Source organism: Vombatus ursinus, unplaced genomic scaffold (assembly GCF_900497805.2).
Source record: "Vombatus ursinus unplaced genomic scaffold, bare-nosed wombat genome assembly UNPS02014798.1, whole genome shotgun sequence".
Lineage (NCBI taxonomy): Eukaryota > Metazoa > Chordata > Mammalia > Diprotodontia > Vombatidae > Vombatus > Vombatus ursinus.
The window spans coordinates 79,598,377-79,620,757 of NW_020954576.1; the positions used below are offsets into that span (position 1 = coordinate 79,598,377).

Here is a 22,381-nt window from a genome sequence, read left to right on the forward strand (position 1 = left end):
CTCTCTCTCTCTCTCTCTCTCTCTCTCTCTCTCTCTCCCCACCCCCAATGAAAAAGGAAAAGAAAAGCAAAACCTTTGTGATAAATATGCGTAGTCAAACAAAACAAATTCCCATGTTGGCTATGCCCAGAAATGTGTGTCTAATTCTGTGTTTTAGTACATCGCCTCTTTGTCAGGAGGTCAGTAGCACTCTTCATTGTCAGTCCTGTGGCATCATGGGTGATCATCGTATTAATCAAAATTCTTAAGACTTTCAAAACTGTTCATTTTAACATGTTATGGTATTAATTGTTCTCCTGATTCTACTTACTTTGGTCTGGTTCAGTTCATACAAGACTTCCCAAGTTTTTCTGAAACCATCTTTTTCATCATTTCTTACAACACTATTGTATTACATCACATTCATATACCGTAATTTGTTCAGTTATTCCCCAACAGATGGACCACCTCTTAGTTTCCATTTCTTTACCATGACAAAAAGAGCTGCTCCATAAATATTTTGTACATGTGTCCTTTTCTTCTTCATTTGATCTTTTTGGGGCAAAGGCCTAATAATGATGCTGCTTGGTGAAAGGATATGCAGTTTAGTAATTTAGGGGGCATATTCCCAAATTACCTTTCAGAATGCTGCAACAATTTACGGTTCCACTAAAAGTACATTAATGTATCTGTTTCCTTCCCTTCAGACCCTCCATCTTTTCTCATTTTCCCTTTTTGTCAGTTTTCCCAATCTGATGGTTGTGAAGTGGTCTTAAGCTTTTTCTTAAGTTTAAACCAGTGTCTTTTTTTTCCCCTTGACTAAGTTTTTCAATAGTAATTAAGTTGAACTCTAAGTTTGGGTTGTTGTTTGTAGAAGTAGCCCTTGCATCCAAATATTTGAAGGTTTCATGAAACTTTAGTTAGTTCTGTCTTTTGAATCTAGAACTCTTATTCGTGTTTTTTATGTTCTTGCTCTTAACCATCCCAAGTACCTCCTGCATCCTAGACAATATAAGAGCAGCCTTGAAGGGGAAAAGAAGTCATAAAACAATGAAGAGTGTGTATTGTTGGGAGAGAAAGAAATTGTATTCTTTTATTTTGATTATGATAAGAAGGTTTTAGGGTTTGGTTATATGACCATAAGCCCCAGCGTTTTAAAAATACTAACTGACCTAGTTTCACCATTATGCCTCCTACTTCCTTAAAAAAATCAGATACGAAGTATTAATTTGATAATGGTGAATAAGCCTAGTGAAATTCAAAACCATTGTATCTTGGGACTGTGCTAAAAAATTATATTAAAAAGATTATTCAAAATAAGAAAATTTGCTATAGATAGAAAACTTTTTTCAAAATCTTAGTATCAATAACAGATAAATTCTTAATATGTAGCAGGAATCTTTACAGCAAAGGGCTCTTTAAAATACAATTGCATATGGTCTGTAGCAAGTCTTTATTATCTGATTGTAATTAATTTTCTTGTGATACAGTATAACAAATCTTTTCTCTAAGTAATGCTTTTTTCAATCTACCTTTCCTTATGCCTTATAACCCCCTAACCTTGTTCTTCTTTCTCACTGTGACTTTGACTCCCATTCCATCTATCCCCCACTTCTTTCCTAGACCATTACACCCACATGGGCACCACTATCCTTTTTACCTTCTCTCAACCTTTGGGTGAAGCAAGTCAGCTTTGCACTTTCCCCTTCTCTTGCATTTGTTGTCTCTCCCCCGCTTTGTCTGATAAACTTTGCCTTGCCAAAGTTTTGGCTTTGCCTTAGATTATTCCCACTGTCTACCTTCTTTGATCTTACTCATATACTGTTGAACAAAGCTGGAAGAAATCACAATACTATGCTGAGTCCACTACAGGTTTATATCATCTAATCTCAACTGGGCCCTCATTTCAGCAAGACATTTTTTCCCTCCCTTCTGTATCCACCATTGCACTTTCCATATCAGCTTTTCCAAACCTTATTTCTCCTCAAGTGTCCCATAAAACACTTTTCCTTCCTATTAGCTGAGAACTTTTGTCTCATACTTCACAAAAAAAAACATTGTAAACATTTGCAGACACTTCATCTTCTCATCTCACATCATCTAGACATATTACCCTACTTTTTTCTCCTTTACTCCTGTCTCAGATGAAGAGTTGGCCCCTCATCCCCTTTAATCTTCAGTTTCTACCTACTGGCTTCTTCCTTAGTGCTGACAAATAGGTATTTGTCTCCCTTATCCTTAAAAACCTTCACTTGGTTCTGCTATCCTTGTTTTACTATCATCCTTTATCTTTCTGCTTCGTGGCTAAATTCCTTGAGAAAGCCATTTGCACTAAGTGCCTCCACTTCCTCTCCTTTCACTCTTTTCTAAACTCTTTGCAGTCTGGCATCAGCCCTTATCATTTATCTCAAACTCTCTTCTCCAAAGTTACCAATGATCTCTTAATTGCCATATCTAATGGCCTTTTTTCAATTCTCATCCTTATATCCTTCTGTCCATTGACATGGTTAATTACCTTCCTGGGTATTTTTTCCTCTAGGCTTTCATAACTTTGCTTTCTCCTGTTTCTCTTCCTATCTGTCCAGACTCTACTTCTTAATCTGCTTTGTGATTTCTTCATCCATGTCATAGCAAGTAACCATGGTTATCTCTTAAGGCTTTGTCCTGGACTTTCTTTTCTTCTTCTCTGTATCTAACTTTGTGATCTCATCAGCTCCCACAGGTTCATTTATCATCTCTATGCAGATGATTCCCAGATTATATAGCCAAGTATTTCTTCTGAGCTAGTTCTCTATCACCATATTCCTTTTGGATTTATCGACCTGGATGTCCCAGAGATATCTCAAACTCAACATGTCTAAAATAATTCATTATCTTCCCTTCTACCCCTAAACCCTTACTTCTTCTGGACTTCCATATTATTGTTGACAGTACGATTATCCTCCCAGGCTCTCATCCTCTGTGTAATCCTTGACTTTTCACCCTCATTTACCCCATATATCCATTCCATTGCCTTGCCTTTTCTATCTTTACAACATCTTTGTCCATTCACACAGTCGCAATCCTTGTTCGATATCTCATCATTTCTCAACCTGGACTTCTGCAGTAACCTTATAATGGGTCTCCCTGCCTCAACTCTCTCCTCACTCAACTGCTAAAGTGGTTTTTGTAAAGCACAAGTCTGACCATATCCTCTGCCCATTGAGCTTCAGGGGCTCCTTACTATGTCCAATATCAAGTATAAACTCATTTGGCATTTCAAGCTCTTTGAATTCTGACCCCTTCCTATCATTTCAGGGTTCTTATATTTTATTCCCTTCCACACATGCTATGATTTAGGTACATTGACCTATTTGCAGTTCCTCATACTCAGCACTTCATATCGCATCTCTATGCCTTAGTGTTGGCTGCCCCTCGTGCCCTCTCAGAGGTTTCTGCCCAGTAACTTTCACCTCTTCGTTTCCCCAGATTCCTTCAAGACTCAGCTCAAATTCTACTTTCTGTGGTAGGCTTTGCCATGTCCCTTCAGCTGCTAGTGCCTTTCCCTCACATAGTACCTTCTGTCTGCTCTTTATATGTCTTATGTTTGCCTAGCTATTTTTATTTGTTTTCTCCATTAAAATGTATACTCCTTGTGGGCAGGAACTTTTTTTCCTTTTCTTTTCCTTTGTATCACCAGTATTTAGCATCGTGTCTAACACATAGTAAGCATTTAGTAAATACTTGTCAACTGAATGACTGCTCTAATGTCCTTGATGAAACAGATATTTACCTTAAAAGAAAAACACACTTGCTTATAGATACTGTTTGCTTTTCACTTGCTAATTCACTTTGGTTTCACTTGCTTCTATATCTTACCTAATTTTAGAATGCCTCACCTCCAAGACCTCCTTGGTTTCTTAATCCGTGTTAACCCTAGCATTCATTTCCTTTTTCACCAGCATTTCTGGTGAAAGCCATAAAACTGACTGGATTTCATGTACTATACAATTAATTGTATGTGACTTCAATTGGGCATTCACTGCTATTCAGCAGTCCTTTTACTCAAACCCATTCCTTGTCTTATTCTCTGGTGCAGCTGTTCCAAACACTCATTCCCTGACCCTATATTTACAGCACATAATTTACCAGGCTGCTTCATTGCAAAAATTAAGATCCTGTTAATCCTTCCATACCACTTTTTTGTGATTCTAATCTATGCTTTCCTCTAAACTCTCCATAAAGATCTGCCTTCGGAGATTTGCCTGGTAATAGGTGAAGAGATAAAGGGCTCAGGATCTGCCATTTTAAGTTAATTTCTTTATGACTCAAGTCAGTGCAACTTCCATAAAAGCCCTTACAGTATAACTGGAGGCCTGAGCTTCGAAGCCAAAAATACACATTCTGATCTGTAGGATTGTAGATTCTTCCTGCTCCTTAGGGACCCCATTCCTGTTAGCCTTGTAAACTGTGCTAGAGGTTGATGTTAAGATGCCATGTTGTATTTGGTTTGTGTTCTTCCAGAATCATATACTTGTTTGGTTTTTCTTCACACTGGAGGTGCCATGGTGGGACAATTGTTTTATATTGGTAGTGCTTATAGCATCATCATTATCCCTAAAACTGGCATTGAATGTATGGATGAGCTCTTATCCACTCCCAGAGCTGGAATTAGGCCTCCCCATAAGATGTATTTTCCAATTTTTATGAGATCTAGAACTGTATGTCTTAACTTTTGGCACACAATCAGGATTACTTTTTGTCCATAGGACAATCTTTTCCAAAGGGGAGTTGGCATTGCTTTTTATTGGCATACATTGTGTAAACTGCTACAGCTTTCAGGTACAGTGAGAAAGTAGTGTCACCTTTACACTATAATGAAGCATTGCAGTTGAACTTGGAGGCCAGGAAACATACGCATCCTTTCCCTCTACCCCCAAAAGGAAACATATCTAAATTTATGCATCCAGGTGATCATTATTGTGTTCAAAATAGACTCCCTGGAAGTTTATAATAAACATTTATACATAGTGTTAACTATTGTTCAAAATGTGTTTTGAACTTTACTTTTCAATTATTCTCAGTGTCTGTAATACAGTCATCAAGGCATTTGTTTAATTCAACAAACTTTTTGACCATTATTAGCTAGATCTTTAGAGCATATACAAAAATGAATGAAACGTGACCTTGTTCTCAAGGCATTTTACAATTTAGTGGGGGCAAATAAGTGTAATACAAAGAATATCAAAGTGCATATGAGGAAAAATGTGCAAAGGTACTGTTATTAGAGCCCAGAATATTTGCTATGGTGGCAGATTTTCAGCCTTTAAGGTTGTATTTGCTTTTTGGAAATAAGAGTTTGAGAGTCAAGTCTACCTAATAAGGTAGGTGTGGTAATGTCTTCATCAATCAGTCAAATAGTAAACATTAATTAAGTGCCTCCTATGTGCTAGGCACTGGGCTAAGTACTGGGGATACAAAACAGGCAAAAGACAGTCCCTGCACTCAAGGAGCACATGATATTGGGGAATGACAACATGCAAACAAATATATACAAAAAAGCAAGCTATGTATAGGATAAATAGGAAATAGTTAACAGAAGGAAGACAGTGGAATTAAGAGGGCTTGGAGAAGGCTTCCTGCTTGGTTGTTCAGTTGTTTTAGTCTTGTCCGACTCTTCCTGACTCTATTTGGGGGTTTCTTTGCAAAGATATTGAAGTGGTTTGCCATTTCCTTCTCCAGTTCATTTTATAGATGAGGAAACTGAGACAAACAGGGTTAAGTGACTTGCCTAGGGTCACATAGCTAGTAAAGTCCTGAGGCCAGATTTGAACTCAGGTCTTCTTGACTCCCGGCCTGGCACTCTATCCATTGTTTTCTGTAGAAGGTGGGATTTTAGTTAAGACTTAAAAGAAGTCAGGAAGGTCAGTAGTCAGAGCAGAGGAGGGAAGAGCATTCCAAACACAGGCAACAGACAATGAAAATGCCTAGAACCAAGAGATGGATTGTTCATGGAACAACCAGTAGGGCCATGTCAATAGACTGAAGAGTAAAGTGTAAGAAGACTGGAAAGGTAGGAGGGGACTAGGTTAGAAAGGGCTTTGAGTCCCGAACAGCATTTTGTATTTGGTCCTGAAGACATCAGGAAGCCATTGGAGTTTATTGAGTAGTAGAGAAAAGGGGAGGGCATGATCAGATCTACACTTTAGGAAAATCACTAGTGGCTGAATGGAGAATGGATCAGAGTAGGGAGAGACTTGAGATAGGCAGACCCACTTACAGGATACAGCAATAGTCCAGGCATGAGGTAATGAGGGCCTGCATTAGAGTGGTGGCAGTGTCAGAGGAGAGAAATATATGTATTCATATACACGTGAAGATGTATGTGAGAGATGTTGCAAAGGTGAAATCAACAGGCCTTAGCAACAGATTAGATATAGGAGGTGAAAGATAGTGAGGAGTCTGGGTTAACTCTTCACTTACAAACCCAAGGGACTAGGAGGATGGTGCTGTGCCCTGTACAGTAACAGGGAAGGTGGAGGATTGAACAGGGTTTAGAGGGAAAGATAACAAGTTCTGTTTCAGATATAGTGAGTTTAAGATGTCTATGGGACTTCTAGTTTGAGACATCTTAAAGGTAGTTGGAGGTGTGAGATTGGAGGTCAGAGGAGAGTTTGGGACAGGATAGGCAGATTTGAGAATCATCAGCATAGAAATGGTAATTAAATCCATGGAAGTTGATATCATCAGGTGAAGTAGTATAGAGGGAGAAAGAAGAGAGCCCAGAAGAACCCTGAAGAACATCTATGGTTTAAGGGTGTAAGAGGATTGTGCAAAGAAGATAGAAGGAGTGGTCTGATAAGTAGGCAGAGAACCAAGACAATGGTGTCCTGAAAACCTAGAGAGATGAGAGTATTAAGGAGGAAAGAGTGATCAACAAAGTCACAGGCTGCAGAGAAGTCAGGAAGAATGAGGATTGAGAAAAGGCCACTGGAAGGGAGAGCTAGGTGGCACAGTGGATAAAGCACCGGCCCTGAATTCAGGAGGACCTGCGTTCAAATCCAGCCTCAGACCAAACACTTGACACTTACTAGCTGTGTTACTCTGGGCAAGTCACTTAACCGCAATTGCCCTTAAAAAAAAAAAAGAAAAAAAAAAGGCCACTGGATTGGCAGTTAAGAGATCATTAATAATTTTGGAGAGATCAATTTCAGTAGAATAATAAGATTGGAAGGTGGATTGTAAGGGGTTAAGAAGAGAGTGAAAGAGAGAGTAGAAGCACCTATTGTAGATAATCTTTTCTAGGAGTTTAGCTACAAGGACAAAATAGATAGAGGATGTTTGTTAGCAGGGATAAAAGGATTAAGTGAAAGTGTTTTCAGGATAGGGCAGACATGGACATTTTTAGGCAGTAGAAAATAAGCCACTAGACAGGGAGAGAATAAAAATAAGAGAGTGGGGATGACAGAGGGCTATCAGTAAAATATGTGGCAAAGTTCTCAACTGAGAGAGTAAGAAGCCATGGAATGTTTGAGGAAGAATAAAAAGTTTTGAGATTGCTGCAGTGGAGAGTGAGTTGATAAGGTAGCTATAGGAGAATTGCTTAGTGACTGTGAAAGCCCAGTTGAGATTGTGTAGCATAACTTTGAATTGGACATAGTTAAAAGTTAAGTGATTTTCTCCATGTCCACTTTTATTTAGCAGCACATGTGTAGGAAGGAAGGTAATGAATGATGGGAATGATCCAAGGTTGAGGCTTGGCTAGGTGAAATTGGCAGTATGAGGAATAGGGACTCAAGAGAGGAGGACTTTTGAACACATTTTATCAGAAATTTCAGTAGTGCAGTCATTATTGTGAATGGCTTATAAAATGAGTCTGAAGACCATTCTGAAAAAGGCTTTCCAAAATTCTTGAGCAATTGGAGCATGATTGGAATGAGTAAATAGCCTCCAACAAAGGCTGTTGAAGTAGATAACACTCAAAAAACCCCACCATATTAATCATAGAATGTACATAAGCAAAAAGATCTAAGAGTTCGAAGGAAGAAAAATGTAGAGAAAAGGGCTGTGTGTATAGTCTCCATATGTGTTCCTTACTTGTCCATTACTTGTCTGTTCATTTGATAGTTCACTGTTATAGAAACAGGTTGGTCGTGAATTTTTGTTCTTCCCCAATGCCAGGATTCTGGTTTCTAGCAACTCTACTATCTCCCTATCTACTTCTATTGAAATTACACTGCAGCAAAAAAGTTTGAATATGCTATGGAATTTGTTACAACAAATTATGACCATAAAAAAAAAGTAGAATTTAATTTACTAATTAAAAACAGAATCTGGTTTAAAACTTGTTCTTTCCCTCAGGGATTTTTTTATATTGTTTTTTTGGGGGTTTTTTGGTTGTTTTTTGGGGGGGCTTCCATTAGAAAAAAACTTCTTCAAAAAATATGGTAACATCATTCTAGAGTTAGTTTGTGTATGGTTTCATTGACTTGTTAGAGCAAAAAACAAAATCAACACTGAATTTGAAGAATAAAAACAAGATTTTTTTTGCCTCTTCTTTATTCTTTATCATACACAATAGCCCTCTTTGAGAGATGAAAAAAGAGAAGCCCATTTGGAAATAAAGGTGATATAAAAACAAGAGATGAACAAAATATATTTTTAAATATATGACTGGAAAAGTTGGTAGGTTGGTCATGAAGCAAAACAAGGAATTATAGATGGATAGGCATCCATTTTGTTAGGAGGAAACAGTCACAGCATAGAAGGTAAAACTATATCATTGGAGGTATTCCCCACATTGATAAGATCTTGGATCCTTTTTCATATGATGGCATTATCTAGGGTGGATAATAAGATGATTATCAATTTTGATTTTTATGATATGTTTTATGAAAACCTTTAGGCCTTAAATTAGAATAAAGTAATCAAAACTCATATTAATAAAAATTTGAGCTTAGGAATTTTGAATGTTTTATAAAGTTATACAAAACTATTTGCCTTTTCTACAGAGGATCACGGATCTCTGTCTTCACTTAGGAAACTGAATTTCAAATAATCTCTATTTCATCTCCTAGAAATTCACAGCAACAATGTCAACACCAGACAAGAAAGCTTCACAGAAGATTGGCTTCCGTCTACGTAACCTTCTCAAACTTCCTAAAGCGCACAAGTGGTGTATATATGAATGGTTCTATTCAAATATAGATAAGTATGTATTATGTGTTATACTCACTTGAACTATAAATTTAAGTTTTTCAAGCATCATAAATTAAAATCCTATCTATATATTTTTGGTCCTTAGCGTTATTCTTTTTTAGATGAGATTTTTTTAAAATGCATTTAGCATAGTGCCTTGCATATAGTAGGTGCTTAATAAATGGTTATTCTCTTCAGTCCTTTTAGATAAAATTTTCTGTTCCTTCTCAAATAAACCTACTTTGCACATAGTTTTCTTGACTTTTCTGTCTCCCTTTTTGAGAAAGGAGTTGAAAGATCTGTTGATGAATTAAATAAAAGTATCTTTTTAATGTGATTTTTAAAGGACAATAGTAGAGATACTCCAAAATGAACATTCTGTTAATTCTTCAAAGACAGATTAATATCTGCAGTGAAAGATCTGTTTTCTTGGGTTTTTATGTTAGTTTGATGATAAAGACATGATTGGTGATAAAAAATTATTCAGATAGCATTTTGGAAAATATTGATCGTAACTGTTTTCGGAAGAAGTACTTAAATAACTCACTAGTAGGTGACCTGTATATAAATAGAAAGGAGTTGGAAAATATTTGATTGAAACTAGGCCTCACAGCTGTAAGAACTATGGGAAAAATTCTGAAGATTTTGGTAGTCACTTGCTAGAAATCTATGTTTTATTAACTAATCATTGTCTTCTAATTTCTTTATTTTATTGGTCACCTACCTGATAATCTAATTCCACTCTAGTCTAGAAACTTTGAGTCCCATGAAGATTGAGATTTGAATTGGATCTGGCTCAAGGGATTCACAACTACTTTGTGTTAAGAAATAGAGTAATTTCTGGGCCCAGGTTGGCTCCTGGTTTTAGGGACTTGTGAGTGAGATGATTTCTTGCCTCTCTCCAGGTTTCTAATGGGTTTGGAAAGATTTTTGAGGGTGATGTTTTATCTGAATCACAGAATCAAAATCATAGATTCAGCACTAAAAGAGACCTGAGTGGCCACCTGTACCTGAATAAGAGTCCTTTTTACAAAAAAACTTGACAATATCTAGCCTTTGCTTGAAGACTTCTAGTACCTATGCAAACTTATTTCAATTTTAGAGAGTTAACTGGGAGTAGCTGTCCTTGTTAAGAACATTTTCCTTTGGGCAACTAGGTGGCGCAGTGGATAGAGCACCAGCCCTGGAGTCAGGAGGACCTGAGTTCAAATCCAGCCTCAGACACATAATATTCACTAGCTGTGTGACTCTGGGCAAGTCGCTTAACTCCAATTGCCTCACCAAAAAAAATAATAAAATATTATAAAGAACATCTTCCTTGAATCAAACATAAATGTACCTCTCTAAAACTTGTCAATTGCCCTTATAAGATTCTGCCTTCTGAGGCCAAGGAGAACAAGTCTTTCTCCTGAAATACTTAAAGAGTGCTACCATAGCTTCTTCCTCCCACCTCTAAGTCTTCTCTTCAGCCTAAAAAATCCAAGTTCCTTCAACTGAAATTCATACAGCATCATCTCTAGGCCTCTTGTTAACCTGCTCTGGACATATTCTGTCTATTATCATACCCAGGACTGAAGACAATATTACATAAAGTAGTATGGCTAGAGCAGACTACAGTAGGACTATCACTTTCATAGTTCTACTCACTCTGCTTTTCTTAATGCAACCTAAGATCTTATTAGCATTTTTGGATTCTTCATCATCATCATCATCACCATCATCATCATCATCATCATCAGTAACATTTATATAATACTTCCTACGTGCCAAGCACTTTCCTAGACACTTTACAATTGATCCTCACAGCAACCTTGGGAGGTAGGTACTGTTACTATTACCATTTTACAATTGAAGAAACTGAGGCAAACCAAAGGTTAATTGACTTGCCCAGGGTCACACAGCTAGTAATTATACGATGCCAGATGTGAACTCTAGTCTTCCTAACTCTAGTATTGGTCCTCCATCCATTGCACTAATTGCACTTAATTACAGAGTATTTTCAGATCAACTGCTGTCAAGCTATGCCTCTCCTACCATTTACTTATGAGGTTGATTGTTTTTAAACTGAGTACAAGAATTGGGACATTTTCCCATCTTATATCCATATCTTTTGAAGCTCATATTTGGTTGATTAGTTCCCTAGCATCCTCATTGACCTCTTTAGACAGCTCTCCCTTTTGTTCATCATCAGAATTGCTTTTCTTTGTGTCTTCATAATTTTATCCTTGAGAGCTTCCCATTCGTCATGGGCAGGTTTCATCTAAAGAATATACAATGCTACAGTCCCCACTTTTACTTATCCCTTTTTTTTATTTGATAGATGTACCCTTCAAGAGAGCCGTATTCCAGAATTGCTTCTGCTTATCCTTTTTTCTAAACCCTTGAAATTAGTGCTTCTCAAATCTAGGCTACATATCAGACTAGACTTGTTTTTCCTTTCCTGTTTTTAATCACAAATTTTTGGATGGTGTGGTCACTTCAGTCACAAACAAAAATAGCATCATTTCCACTTCACCTACCAATGCAGACTCCACCCCCCCTTTTTTTCCCAAGAATTATATTCAGAATAGTAGTTTCCCTTGTTGGTTCCTCTTCTTTTTAAAGGAACAGTTTAAGAGGAGCAATGATGAAAAATGCTACCTACCTCCTGTCAAAGAGGAGATGGACTTATATGCAGAATGAAGCACACATTTTTGGACATGGCCAGTATGAAAATTTGTTTTGTTTGATTATGCTTACTTGTATAAGGGTTTTCTTTTTGTTACAAGGGTTTTCTTTTTCTTTTTTCTTTTCCCATGGAATGAAGGGAAAATGGGAAGAAGAAAACTAATGTTTCATAATTGAAAACAAATTTAATTTTAAAAAAGAATCAAGTTATCATTAAGTCAAGAAACAGGCGACTATTCTGCTTTGGGAAGAGAGTTCCATCCACTTATCTTTGTATTCTAACATAGTACCTTTTCTAGAATAACTACTTAATAAATGTGGTATGGAATTAAATGTCCAGGAAGTTCAAGTTCTCTGTAACTATTATATTATTCTTCTGTGCCAGGCTTGTTATTTGTTTCCCAAACTCATCCATTTCCTTTTTCTGTCTGGAGGTCTGTATTTTGATGATGATATCACTTCTGTTTTTTTTTTGTTTGTTTGTTTTTTGGGGGTTTTTTTGGTGAGGCAATTGGGATTAAGTGACTTGCCCAGAGTCACACAGCTAGTAAGTATTATGTGTCTGAGACTGACTCCAGGGTCAGTGTTTTGTCTACTGCGCCACCTAGCTGCCCCTATCACTTTTGTTTTTACTTCCACTGATTTTCATCCAAATTCCTTTTATCCTGCTTTCTCCTATTCCTATTCCACTTGCAAAAATTTCTTTTTAATAGACAATGCTACTCTTACATCTTTTTACCTATCATTCTTTTGCCATAAGGAATACCCTTCCATATTCCAATTGTAAATCCTCTCTTGCCAGATCTCGGTTGTATCTATGAGGCCAAATTTGTCTGCTTGCACTATGATCCCTGGTTAATCTTACTTTTTAACCATGGATTTTTGTTGATATATTTCATTTTTACATTGCCTCGATTTCTTCCTTCCCTTCCCAGAGATCCATTCCTTAAAACAAAGCATTAAAGAAAACAAACAGCATTGAAAAAATCTGATGTAATGCAATATCCCATACTCACGGCCCCTGACTGCTGCAGTGGAGCCGGTAGAAGTGTCCTCTCCTGTCTCTTCTGAGGCCAAGCTTGTTCTTTATAATTTTGCATTATTCTGTTTCAGTTGTTTGGTGGTTCTTGTTTTTAACTGTTTTTGTTGTCATATTGTATAATGTTTTCCTGACTCTGCTTCCATCATTTTGCACTTTTTCTATTAAGTCTTTATCCATGTTTTTCTGTATTCATCTCATCATTTTTTACTGCGTAGTAATATTCTATTACATTCATGTATCACAATTTGTTTAGTCATTCCCTCAGTTGATGAGCATCTACTTTGTTTCAAAAAAGTTGGTATGTTTGGAGCTTTCATTTTTTTTTTATTGACCTCATTGAGGGGTCAGAAGAAGAATCTCTTGGTCAAAGGATACAGATATTTTAATTACTTTACTCATATTATTCCAATTATTTTCTAGACTGATCAGATTAATTTATAGTTCCAATAACAATGAATCAATGTATCTATCTTTTTACAACCCCTTTGGCATTGACTATTCCCATCTTTTGTCATTTTTACCAATTTACTGGTTTTGAAGTAAAATTTCAGGGTTGTTTTGATTTGCATTTCTTTTATTATTAATGATTTAGAATGTTCTTTCTCATAATGTCAACAAACATTTACCAAGCACTTACTATGTGCCAGGCATTGTGCTGAAGCACTAGGGATACAAATATAAACAAAAATTAAGACAGTATCTCCCGTCAAGGAGTTCACATTCTAATGGGGAAGTACACTATATAAAAGGGAGTTGAAACAAAGGGAAGAAAAGGAGAAGTACCTGCATGGGGGTTGGAGTAAGGCTGGAAGTCTAGAAAGTCAGAAGCAGACTGGGAAAGGAATGAAAGATGGCTGGCTTGGGCCCCTCCCCAAAATGTAGACCTCAGAAGATATCCAGTTGAGGAATGGTGGTGAAGCCTGGAGAGTCTAAAGCAGAGCTGAGAAAGAAATGGTTGTTAATAGTCTCTAATTCTTATTTTGAGAACAATTTATTCATCATCCTTTGATCACTTAAATATTGGAGAATGGCTTTTGATCTTATATTCCTGTTAGTTGTCTATATATTTTTACCTTATTTGTTAATTATAATTTATTTTGTGTTAACATCTGAGGCAAGTCATTATTAATGCCTGCTTTCTTGGGTTTTTGTTTTGTTCATTTCTTGGCATTTCTATACTCTTCTCCCTATGTTGTAGGCCCCGGTGTCCAATTTGGTGGGGGGTGTGTGTGTAGGTATGTATAGCTAGATGTAGATACAGTTTTCTCTCCCTTTTTCCATTTATAGTCAGTTTATAGTCATTAAACATTAAGTGCCTACTATATGGCAGGCTCTGTGCTAAGCACTGGGGATTCAAATAAGAAAGACAGTCCCTTCCCTCAAGGAGTTTACAATCTAATGAGGGAAGACTATACATAAAAGAAAGCTGAAAAGGGGATGAGGCAGGGAAATGAGGAAGTTCCCAGAAGATGGCTTGGTGGAGGAGTCAAAGTATTCCAAAATAAGTGCAGCCGGGTGGGAAATTATGATGTCTTTAAGATGTCTGACCTGTGCCTTCTCCATAAATGGAGAATTTTTGTAGTTCCTCCTTCAAATCAGAGGGGCAGCCTTTGATTAGGTGTAAGTAACAAGGTTAATTAATTAGTTTTTGTGAGAGATGAGATTTCCCAATGATAAATTTTCTTGGGGCATGATGGAAAAGTCAAAACATTCCAAAATGAATGAAGCCCAGTGGGAAAAGCCCATTTGATTAGATTTATAGGCTTACTGGCAAGTACATTTTTAGCAGTTCTTTCTCTAAGTGCACTCTATTATGAGTCAAGATCATATCCCTACATTTTAGGTCATGTTCCACAAATCCAAACTCATTTCTTAAGTTACCATCTTCTTAACCAGTTATTCACTTCCCAAATCTACCCTTCCTCTATGAAGCATTTAACTTCTTTTGGGCACAGTAATGAAAACATTATTAGTGAAACTCAAGTCTTCAGTTTCCTACCCAAAAGTTCCACTGGGATTCCTAGGAGCCAGTCAAAACTCCTGGAACCATTAGTCAGTCTTCCATACTCCTGGATTTCTAGGACTGAGTTAATCTCCTAGAGGACTTCCCTTCATGCTCTTTGCAGTTAAGCCAAAATGTACTTGTTTCTATTCCTCACATGCCACACTTCATCTCCTATGTCTGTGCCTCTGCAAGGTTGTCTCCCATACCAAGAATGCAACCCTTCCTAGAACCCCTTGTTTCCATCAAAGCTTAGCTTAAGCATCACACCTCTATGTGAGGCCTTTCCTGATCCTCTCAACTTCTAGTACTCCCTCCCCCCACAAAAAAAAGTTCTTCTTTTTATGTCTTTATTTTGTATTATACTTAGACATGCACGTGTTATTTCCTCTAATAAAATGTAAGCTCTACAAAGTCAGGAGCTGTTTCTTTTTTGTTTTTGTTTCTCCAGTACCTGGTACATAGTAGGCATATATTTGTCATACAGGTAAATACTTGTTGATTAATTGGTGTTAATTGTGGGTTTGAGGCAGTTTTGAAGTCGACCCTCACATTTGGGGATTTCATTGACACCATAACTAAGCTAAGACATGATCCTTAAGACAAGAAATTATATTCTTTCTATAGGGGCACACATTAAATATATTTATAGATCATTTTAAATTAGTGGTGTGGTTTGTCTAGGAGGCAGCTACGTGGCTCAGTGGATAGAGCACTGGACCTGGAGTCCGGAAGACCTGAGTTCAAATTCGGCTTAGACACTTACTACTTATGTGACCCTGGGCAAATCACTTAACCTCTGTTGCCTTACTCCACTGGAGAAGGAAATGGCAAACCACTTCAGTCAGTATCTTTACCAAGAAAACCCCATAGGCAGATGGTCCACAGGGTCATGAAGAGTAGAACACGACTGAATGACACAAAAACAACAGCAACCTGGTCTGTCATGATATTTCCTTTGCAGATAATAGTCCCCATGCAGCTTTTGAGTTCAACATAACAAGTGTCAGTGACTCATATATCTTAAGGAGTAGCATTTTGAGTCATTTATTCGGATACTTTCTTAGCCATGTGACCCTGAGTCTGAAAAATGAGGGTGATAATAATAGCTACCTCTCATAGTTATTGTGAGGATCAACTGATTTATTTTGTAAAGTGCTTTGCAAAACTTAAAGCACCATGTAATAATTCTAGCTATTGTTGTTAATACATAGTGGCAATAGCAGTTATTTTTATAATGAAAAGTTTAGCGTTTAACTAACCATAGAAAATTAATATGCATTTTTTTTATTCATTTAAAGAATGTAGTCAGTTGCTTGAAAATTATTAAAATGTCACCTTTGTTTTAATAGACCGCTATTTGAAGGAGATAATGACTTTTGTGTCTGTCTGAAAGAGTCTTTTCCTAACCTGAAGACCCGAAAGTTAACAAGAGTGGAATGGGGAAAAATTAGACGGCTGATGGGAAAACCACGGAGGTAAAAATATAGTTGTGATTTTTTGTTTAGTTTTAAAATGATTAGTTATAATTGTATTGTAATAATCCATACCATACCATTACATTCTTATATGCTAAATATATTTTATTAACTTTAGTTTAAAATGTTACAAGTAACATGAGATCCCCTTGACAAAAGGTTACATTGATATGTTGCTAACTATTACTGTCTTCCATGAAATTCTTTATCTTCTGAAGAACTTTACCACAAATGCCTTTTTTCATTTTACTTTAATAAATAACTGAAACTAGCCTGGGTGATACTTGAGAATTGTTCATTTATATAAAATGACTTAATTCTTTTATGGTATAATTTTTTTTAAGTAGGGATATTTTATGCTAATTTTATTGAGAAATTCTTGTAGTTGTGGTTTGTCTTTCATTCTTGAAGAGGGCCATGACATCAGGTAGATGATGACATGACTTGAAATTGAATTTAATTTGAGTGAGGGAGGGCTGTGCAAAGTCACCAGCCTCACTTTCTCCTCCCGAGCCATCTGGGCGTAGTGGCCAGAAATGGATCAGGACTACTGAAGATGGCCCAGGATGCAGTGGGACACCTTGGCCTTTTTAAGATAAGTTCTTTTCAAGTTCTCACTTTGAGTGAGCCAATACCCTTTCAGTGAATAGGCCTCTAAGAAATGAGTCAAGGGATGGCCCCTTTAATTAAAAAAAAAGATCAACTAGGAGGGAAAGACCCTCATGGTTGCTGGCCAAAAGAGAAACAGTTACTATTTACATCCACTCTGAGTCAGGGGTGCCCAAAAAATGACCATTAAGTGGTGCTTGGGCAGAGATCCAGAATGAATTGGCTTTAAGGCTTGGTCTGTGAGAAGGAAATCTAGCCAGTAAACACCAAGTTAACTAGGTAGGTTTCAGCCACCAAAATTTAACTTCCTTTAGGCAGAACACCTTCAGGTGTTCTTCTGATACCAGAAGAGATGAGGAGGACAAACTGAGTTGCCCAACTGGAATTGACCAGCTGGGTCCCCAATAGGGCAGCTCTGACTACTTGCAGGTTGTAGTTTGTCCTTCATTCTCAAAGAGGACCATGACATCAGGGAGATGATGACGTGACATGCAATCGAATTTTATTTGAGTGAGAGAGGGCTGTGCAAAGTCACCAGCCTCACTTTCTTCTCCTGCGCCATTAGAAGTATTGATCCTTACTGTTTCGTTGCGCTATCTATAATATAGCTATTCTACATAGAAATTTCTCCATTTTACTAGTGGGAAAACTTGAAGCCTGTTAAGTCTATTTGATTTGACTAATTAAGGTACGGTTTGGTTTTCCTGATTTACATATCAGAAGTACAGATATAAATTTTATAACATTTTCTGTCAAGTTGTTAATGTTTTATTTTGTTTTTTTGGTCTTTAAAAATATTTAGAGTATAAAATTTGACACAAGGTTGATTTTTGTTTTGTAGTGTCATTTTGTCACCTACCTAATCTAATGTTAAATGTCCAGCCAATATTAGAATGTGAAATAAAATCAGGGTAAGATTAGGTAGGACAAATGACCAATGAACATGGAATTTCAAAGATTTATTAATCACAAAGTTTCATTTACCCTGACACTTTGTTTATACTCTTTACACTCACCTAGATAATAATCACGAGTCATTTGAGGTAGCCACAACCTGAGGAAGCAGATGTCATCAGTAAACACCAGAAATTTCCTGCCATAGTTTCCATGGACTTTCTCTCTTTTGTGCTGTCTCCCCTGTAAGAGACCCTTGTTTTTATCTTATGTGATAATCCCAACTCTTACATCTTTCCTCTAAATTACTTATTTGCTCGGTTTTTGTAATTCTTCCCAATTTCCTGTAATTCTTCCTGTGTTTCATTTTGGAGGTGGGAGAAAACAAAGACTTCTTCTTAAGGCCTAACTCTATCCTCTTTTTTCCCCTCCCTGTTTCTTTTCTGTCCCCAGCTCTCTGGTACAGAAAAGACTGACCTCATAAGACTTTATTCAGATAATTCCACCTATCTTTGTAGTAGCATCTACAAATTTTAGGGAGCTGTTCTACCCAGTTTAATGGCTCCAGGAATAATATTCAAAATTCTTTATCAAAAACTCTACCTAATTCTACCCATTTGGGATAATTATTTTAGGGTACTCTCTTATAGCACTTTCGCTTTAACTTTGTATGTGATCATATTTAGTCACACTTTTTCTAATTCCTGGACATTGGGATGATCGTAGTTACTACTCATCATTTTACTACTTTATTACACTGCTTTATTTAATTTTTAAAAATGTCTGCCTTTTCATTTGTCCTTTGTTCACTTCTATATAACAATTTCTTTTTCTTTTTATCCTTCACTGTACTTGTCTAGGCCAAAATGACATAGCATTATTTATTAATACTTGTGATTTTATTATTCCTTTTCTTTGACATATTCAAAGTACAGAACAAATTACTGTCACAATCAATATTTCAGAATATTGGAAATTAAGAATGAAAATCAGAGCAAAAAAAAATAAAAAGGAAAGCTACATAAAAAAGAGGAAATGAGCAATTATAGTTGTAAACCATTAAAGACCAGTTGTCTTGATGTCAAAGAAGCTGTTTCATAGAGCCATATCCCCTCATCTTCCTTCTCTCGTTTTCCCTCGGAGACACTTATCTCTCTCTCTCTCTCTTTCTCTCTCTCTCTCTCTCTCTCCCTCCCTCTCTCTCTCTCTCATTTCCCCCCCTCCCCTTACCCCCCCCTTCTGTCACTCTCTCTCTTAAAATACTTTGAAGTAATAGTGTTATGGAATTAATTAGGTGGCTCAGTGGATAGATTACTGGACTTGGAATCAGGAAGACCTGAGTTCAAATCCAGTCTTGGATATTTATTAGCAGTAAGGCCGGGGGCAAGTCACGTAACCTCCGTTTGCTTCAATTTTTCATCTATAAAATGGAGATAGTAATATCACTGATCTCCCAGAATTGTGAGGATCAAATGAAATAATATCTGTAAAGTGCTTTGCAGATTTTAAATTTCCATATAAATATAAGATATTAATATAAAATTAATCCTACAGTATGCTATACTATTTCATATTAAGAACACGATCAGCCTCCCCTTACTCCTTCATTGTCCACTGTCATCTTTCTTATCAGTTTTGCTAATACCACTTTGTAATATCATCAGGGCACCATATCACCTCTCTATATTAGGTATATTCTTATGAGTATGAAGTTGAATCATTTGCCTGCCCACTACTAATAGTAAGACTCATTGTTCTTTGTGTTCACCCAAGTATTTGAACATAGGAGGCGGCCAGACTTTAGAAATAGAGTTAGTTACTTAAATGTTTTGACTTTATTTTAGGTAAAACATTTCAGATTTTTAAATGTGATGAATCCTTTTTTTAATTCTAGCACTATGATGTAAGTGTATTTATGACCCCTGGCTCCTGAGAGTCATAGCACAGTTTTTTGAAAAGAAAATTGAAGTAGGCATTTTAGACTGAACCTAAGTTCTAGAGACAGCTTAATCAAATGGTCTTGCACAAATCACTTTCCTGCTTCAGATTATTATTGTTGAATGTAGTGAGATATTGTTTTTAAAGATATTAAAAGTGCCTTTCAAAAATAAAAAATCATTCTCCTTGTGAATGAGGTTGGATAAGGGACCTAATAAGAGCCCAATTTGGAGGTCAGAATTTAAATTAAATAAACAGGATTTGATTTAGCTAACTTAATGATGTATCCTAGGTGTTCTTCTGCATTTTTTGAGGAGGAACGAGCAGCATTAAAACAGAAACGGCAAAAAATTCGGCTCCTACAACAAAGGAAAGTCTCAGATGTTTCCCAATTCAAAGATCTTCCAGATGAGATCCCTCTCCCTTTGGTCATTGGGACAAAGGTCACAGGTAAAGAGAAGGTAGACACACTACACTCCAATAAAGAGGTTATCTGAAAATGTGTCACGAAGAGCATGAGCTGAGCAGCTAATTACAAATTAGAAGCTAAAGCTCACAAACTTGGCAATTATTTATTGAAGACAGACTGCTTCTTCATGTTTGACATACATGATTTTTAGTTATCAAGAAAAAAATTATATTCAGTCAGTCCTCAATTTTCATGGAGGTAATGTTCCTAGAAAGTAAAAAATGTAAATGTTGATACATTGAACCTGCGGGAAATAGATTAGATTCCCACAACCACCAAATAATTAATCTTTTACCCTTTCCTGCCTACAACTCTTTGTAGTAAAACATTAATTCTGATAATAAACACTTTTCCTGACACAGTAACCATGAAATAACCCATAAAATACAGTACACAAAATAAAATTTTTTTTCTCACTAGTTGTGCTAACATCTTAATTTTAAAAAAAAATTTCAGACAACATTCACTTTTCATAACACATGAATTCTACAGTATAATAAATACTGTACAATAAATAAATTTTTTTTAATTATAAAAAAATTTTATTGTTAAAAAAAATAGCTAATGGCCCCAGAATTGTTGGCCTGATTTTGTTATCATTCAGTCTTAATAACAAAGCATACAGTACACAGTGGTTTTAAGGAGCCCTAGGTTTACAGAATTATAAAAAATACAAAGCAAGCTGTGATAAGAGCTTAGGAAAAGCTAAAAGTAAACCTGGGGAGCGTGTAATATTTCTTAATACCGGTATGATGGTAGTAGCAGCTAGCAAATAAAATTCTTAGAACAAAAACATTTTTTTAACTTGAATCTTGCCTTCCACTGTGTCAAATGGCATTGTGAGCATGTTGTACTCTATTCTGTAATACTGTAAACCTCTCTACTGTGGCTACTCCCTAAAAACCTAGGGAGAAGTTCCTGGGTCTTTAGTCATTACTGTTAGAAGATGCCAAGATTGATGAGGTTTTATCGTCAGCTCTGACACTGTCTTTCATGGCTGGTGGAAGGCATTGGAGATCATAAAGGATAGACCTGCTTGATATAATCCGTCAGTGACGTCTGCTTCATATGCTGTTTGGGGTCCATAAGGGTCTCCTGGCTAACAGCGGCTGCAAACATTCTGTCAAGAAGTTCATCTCACACCTTTATTTTCTCACTAAGCCACATCACTAACTCTGCATCATTGGGTGTAGAGCCCAGAGGACTTGCACTATGCTTTGCAACACAAAACTTCAAAGTTTTAAAGGCAAACAATGAAAATATCCTTCAAATGCAGAGGGAGCTCTTTACAATGGTAGGGTGAACAAGACCAGTGAAGTGCCTGGTAGGATACCAGGTACTCCACAAATTTGTGAGTATTGCGCTTGTCATTTTTTGTTTTTGTTTTTTTTCTCTATTTTGCATAGCTGCCAGTGTGTACAGTTGCCAATGTGAAAGTGAAAATAAGGTTACTAATAAAATCATGCAAATGCCTGAAGTCGTGGAAGTTAATGCTTAAATGTTGAGGATTAACTCTATATCCATATTTGTTTCAAAATAGAATTCAGCAGACTGATAAATATTAACACTAAGATGAAATTTAGAATTCTGAACACTTGCCAAGTAACTCAAGATAAAGACTCAAGACTTTTTAAATTGTCCATAAAAATTTTTAGATATTTTTTTATCCTAATAGATTTAATCTATTTTCTAGTTAACATAGCATTTTGTTCACAAGTACTGCTTTCTCTAGTCCTTGAAATTAGAAACAGCTACTTTGTAGTAGTTGAATAGTAAATATTAAATTATTCAAATTATTCCATTAATTTAATATAGCTTTCTGCAGATTCCTCTGTTTTATACCAATGACTTTGCAGAAGTGCAGTGACTTATGTAATATGATAAAATAAGAAAGCATTATTGTAGAAGTACTATGAAACACCCAAGTTGAGCTAGATTTAACAGCTTATATTATCCAATAGAGAGTAGAAAACAAATATTTGACCTAAGTATATATGAATAAAAATTTAGTAAATAATAAATGTGTTTTTGAGAAGGGAAGGTAGGTTAATGATTGCATGGTGATTAGAGAATAAACAGTATTAATTAGAGAGCATTTCCTGAAGGAGGTAGACCTATTATGTTTC

At 36.4% G+C, this 22,381-nt stretch overlaps 1 protein-coding gene across 1 annotated transcript in view; it reads left to right on the top strand.

Moving 5' to 3' along the window:
- Positions 1-22,381, top strand: part of LOC114049827 (protein lin-9 homolog) — a 75,870-nt gene that overhangs the window by 39,088 nt on the left and 14,401 nt on the right. Inside the window, exons 5-7 of the mRNA XM_027871246.1 lie at positions 9,036-9,169; positions 16,220-16,345; positions 20,079-20,236. Of these exons, the coding sequence (XP_027727047.1) occupies positions 9,036-9,169; positions 16,220-16,345; positions 20,079-20,236 (418 nt within the window). The remainder of the gene's footprint in view (positions 1-9,035; positions 9,170-16,219; positions 16,346-20,078; positions 20,237-22,381) is intronic.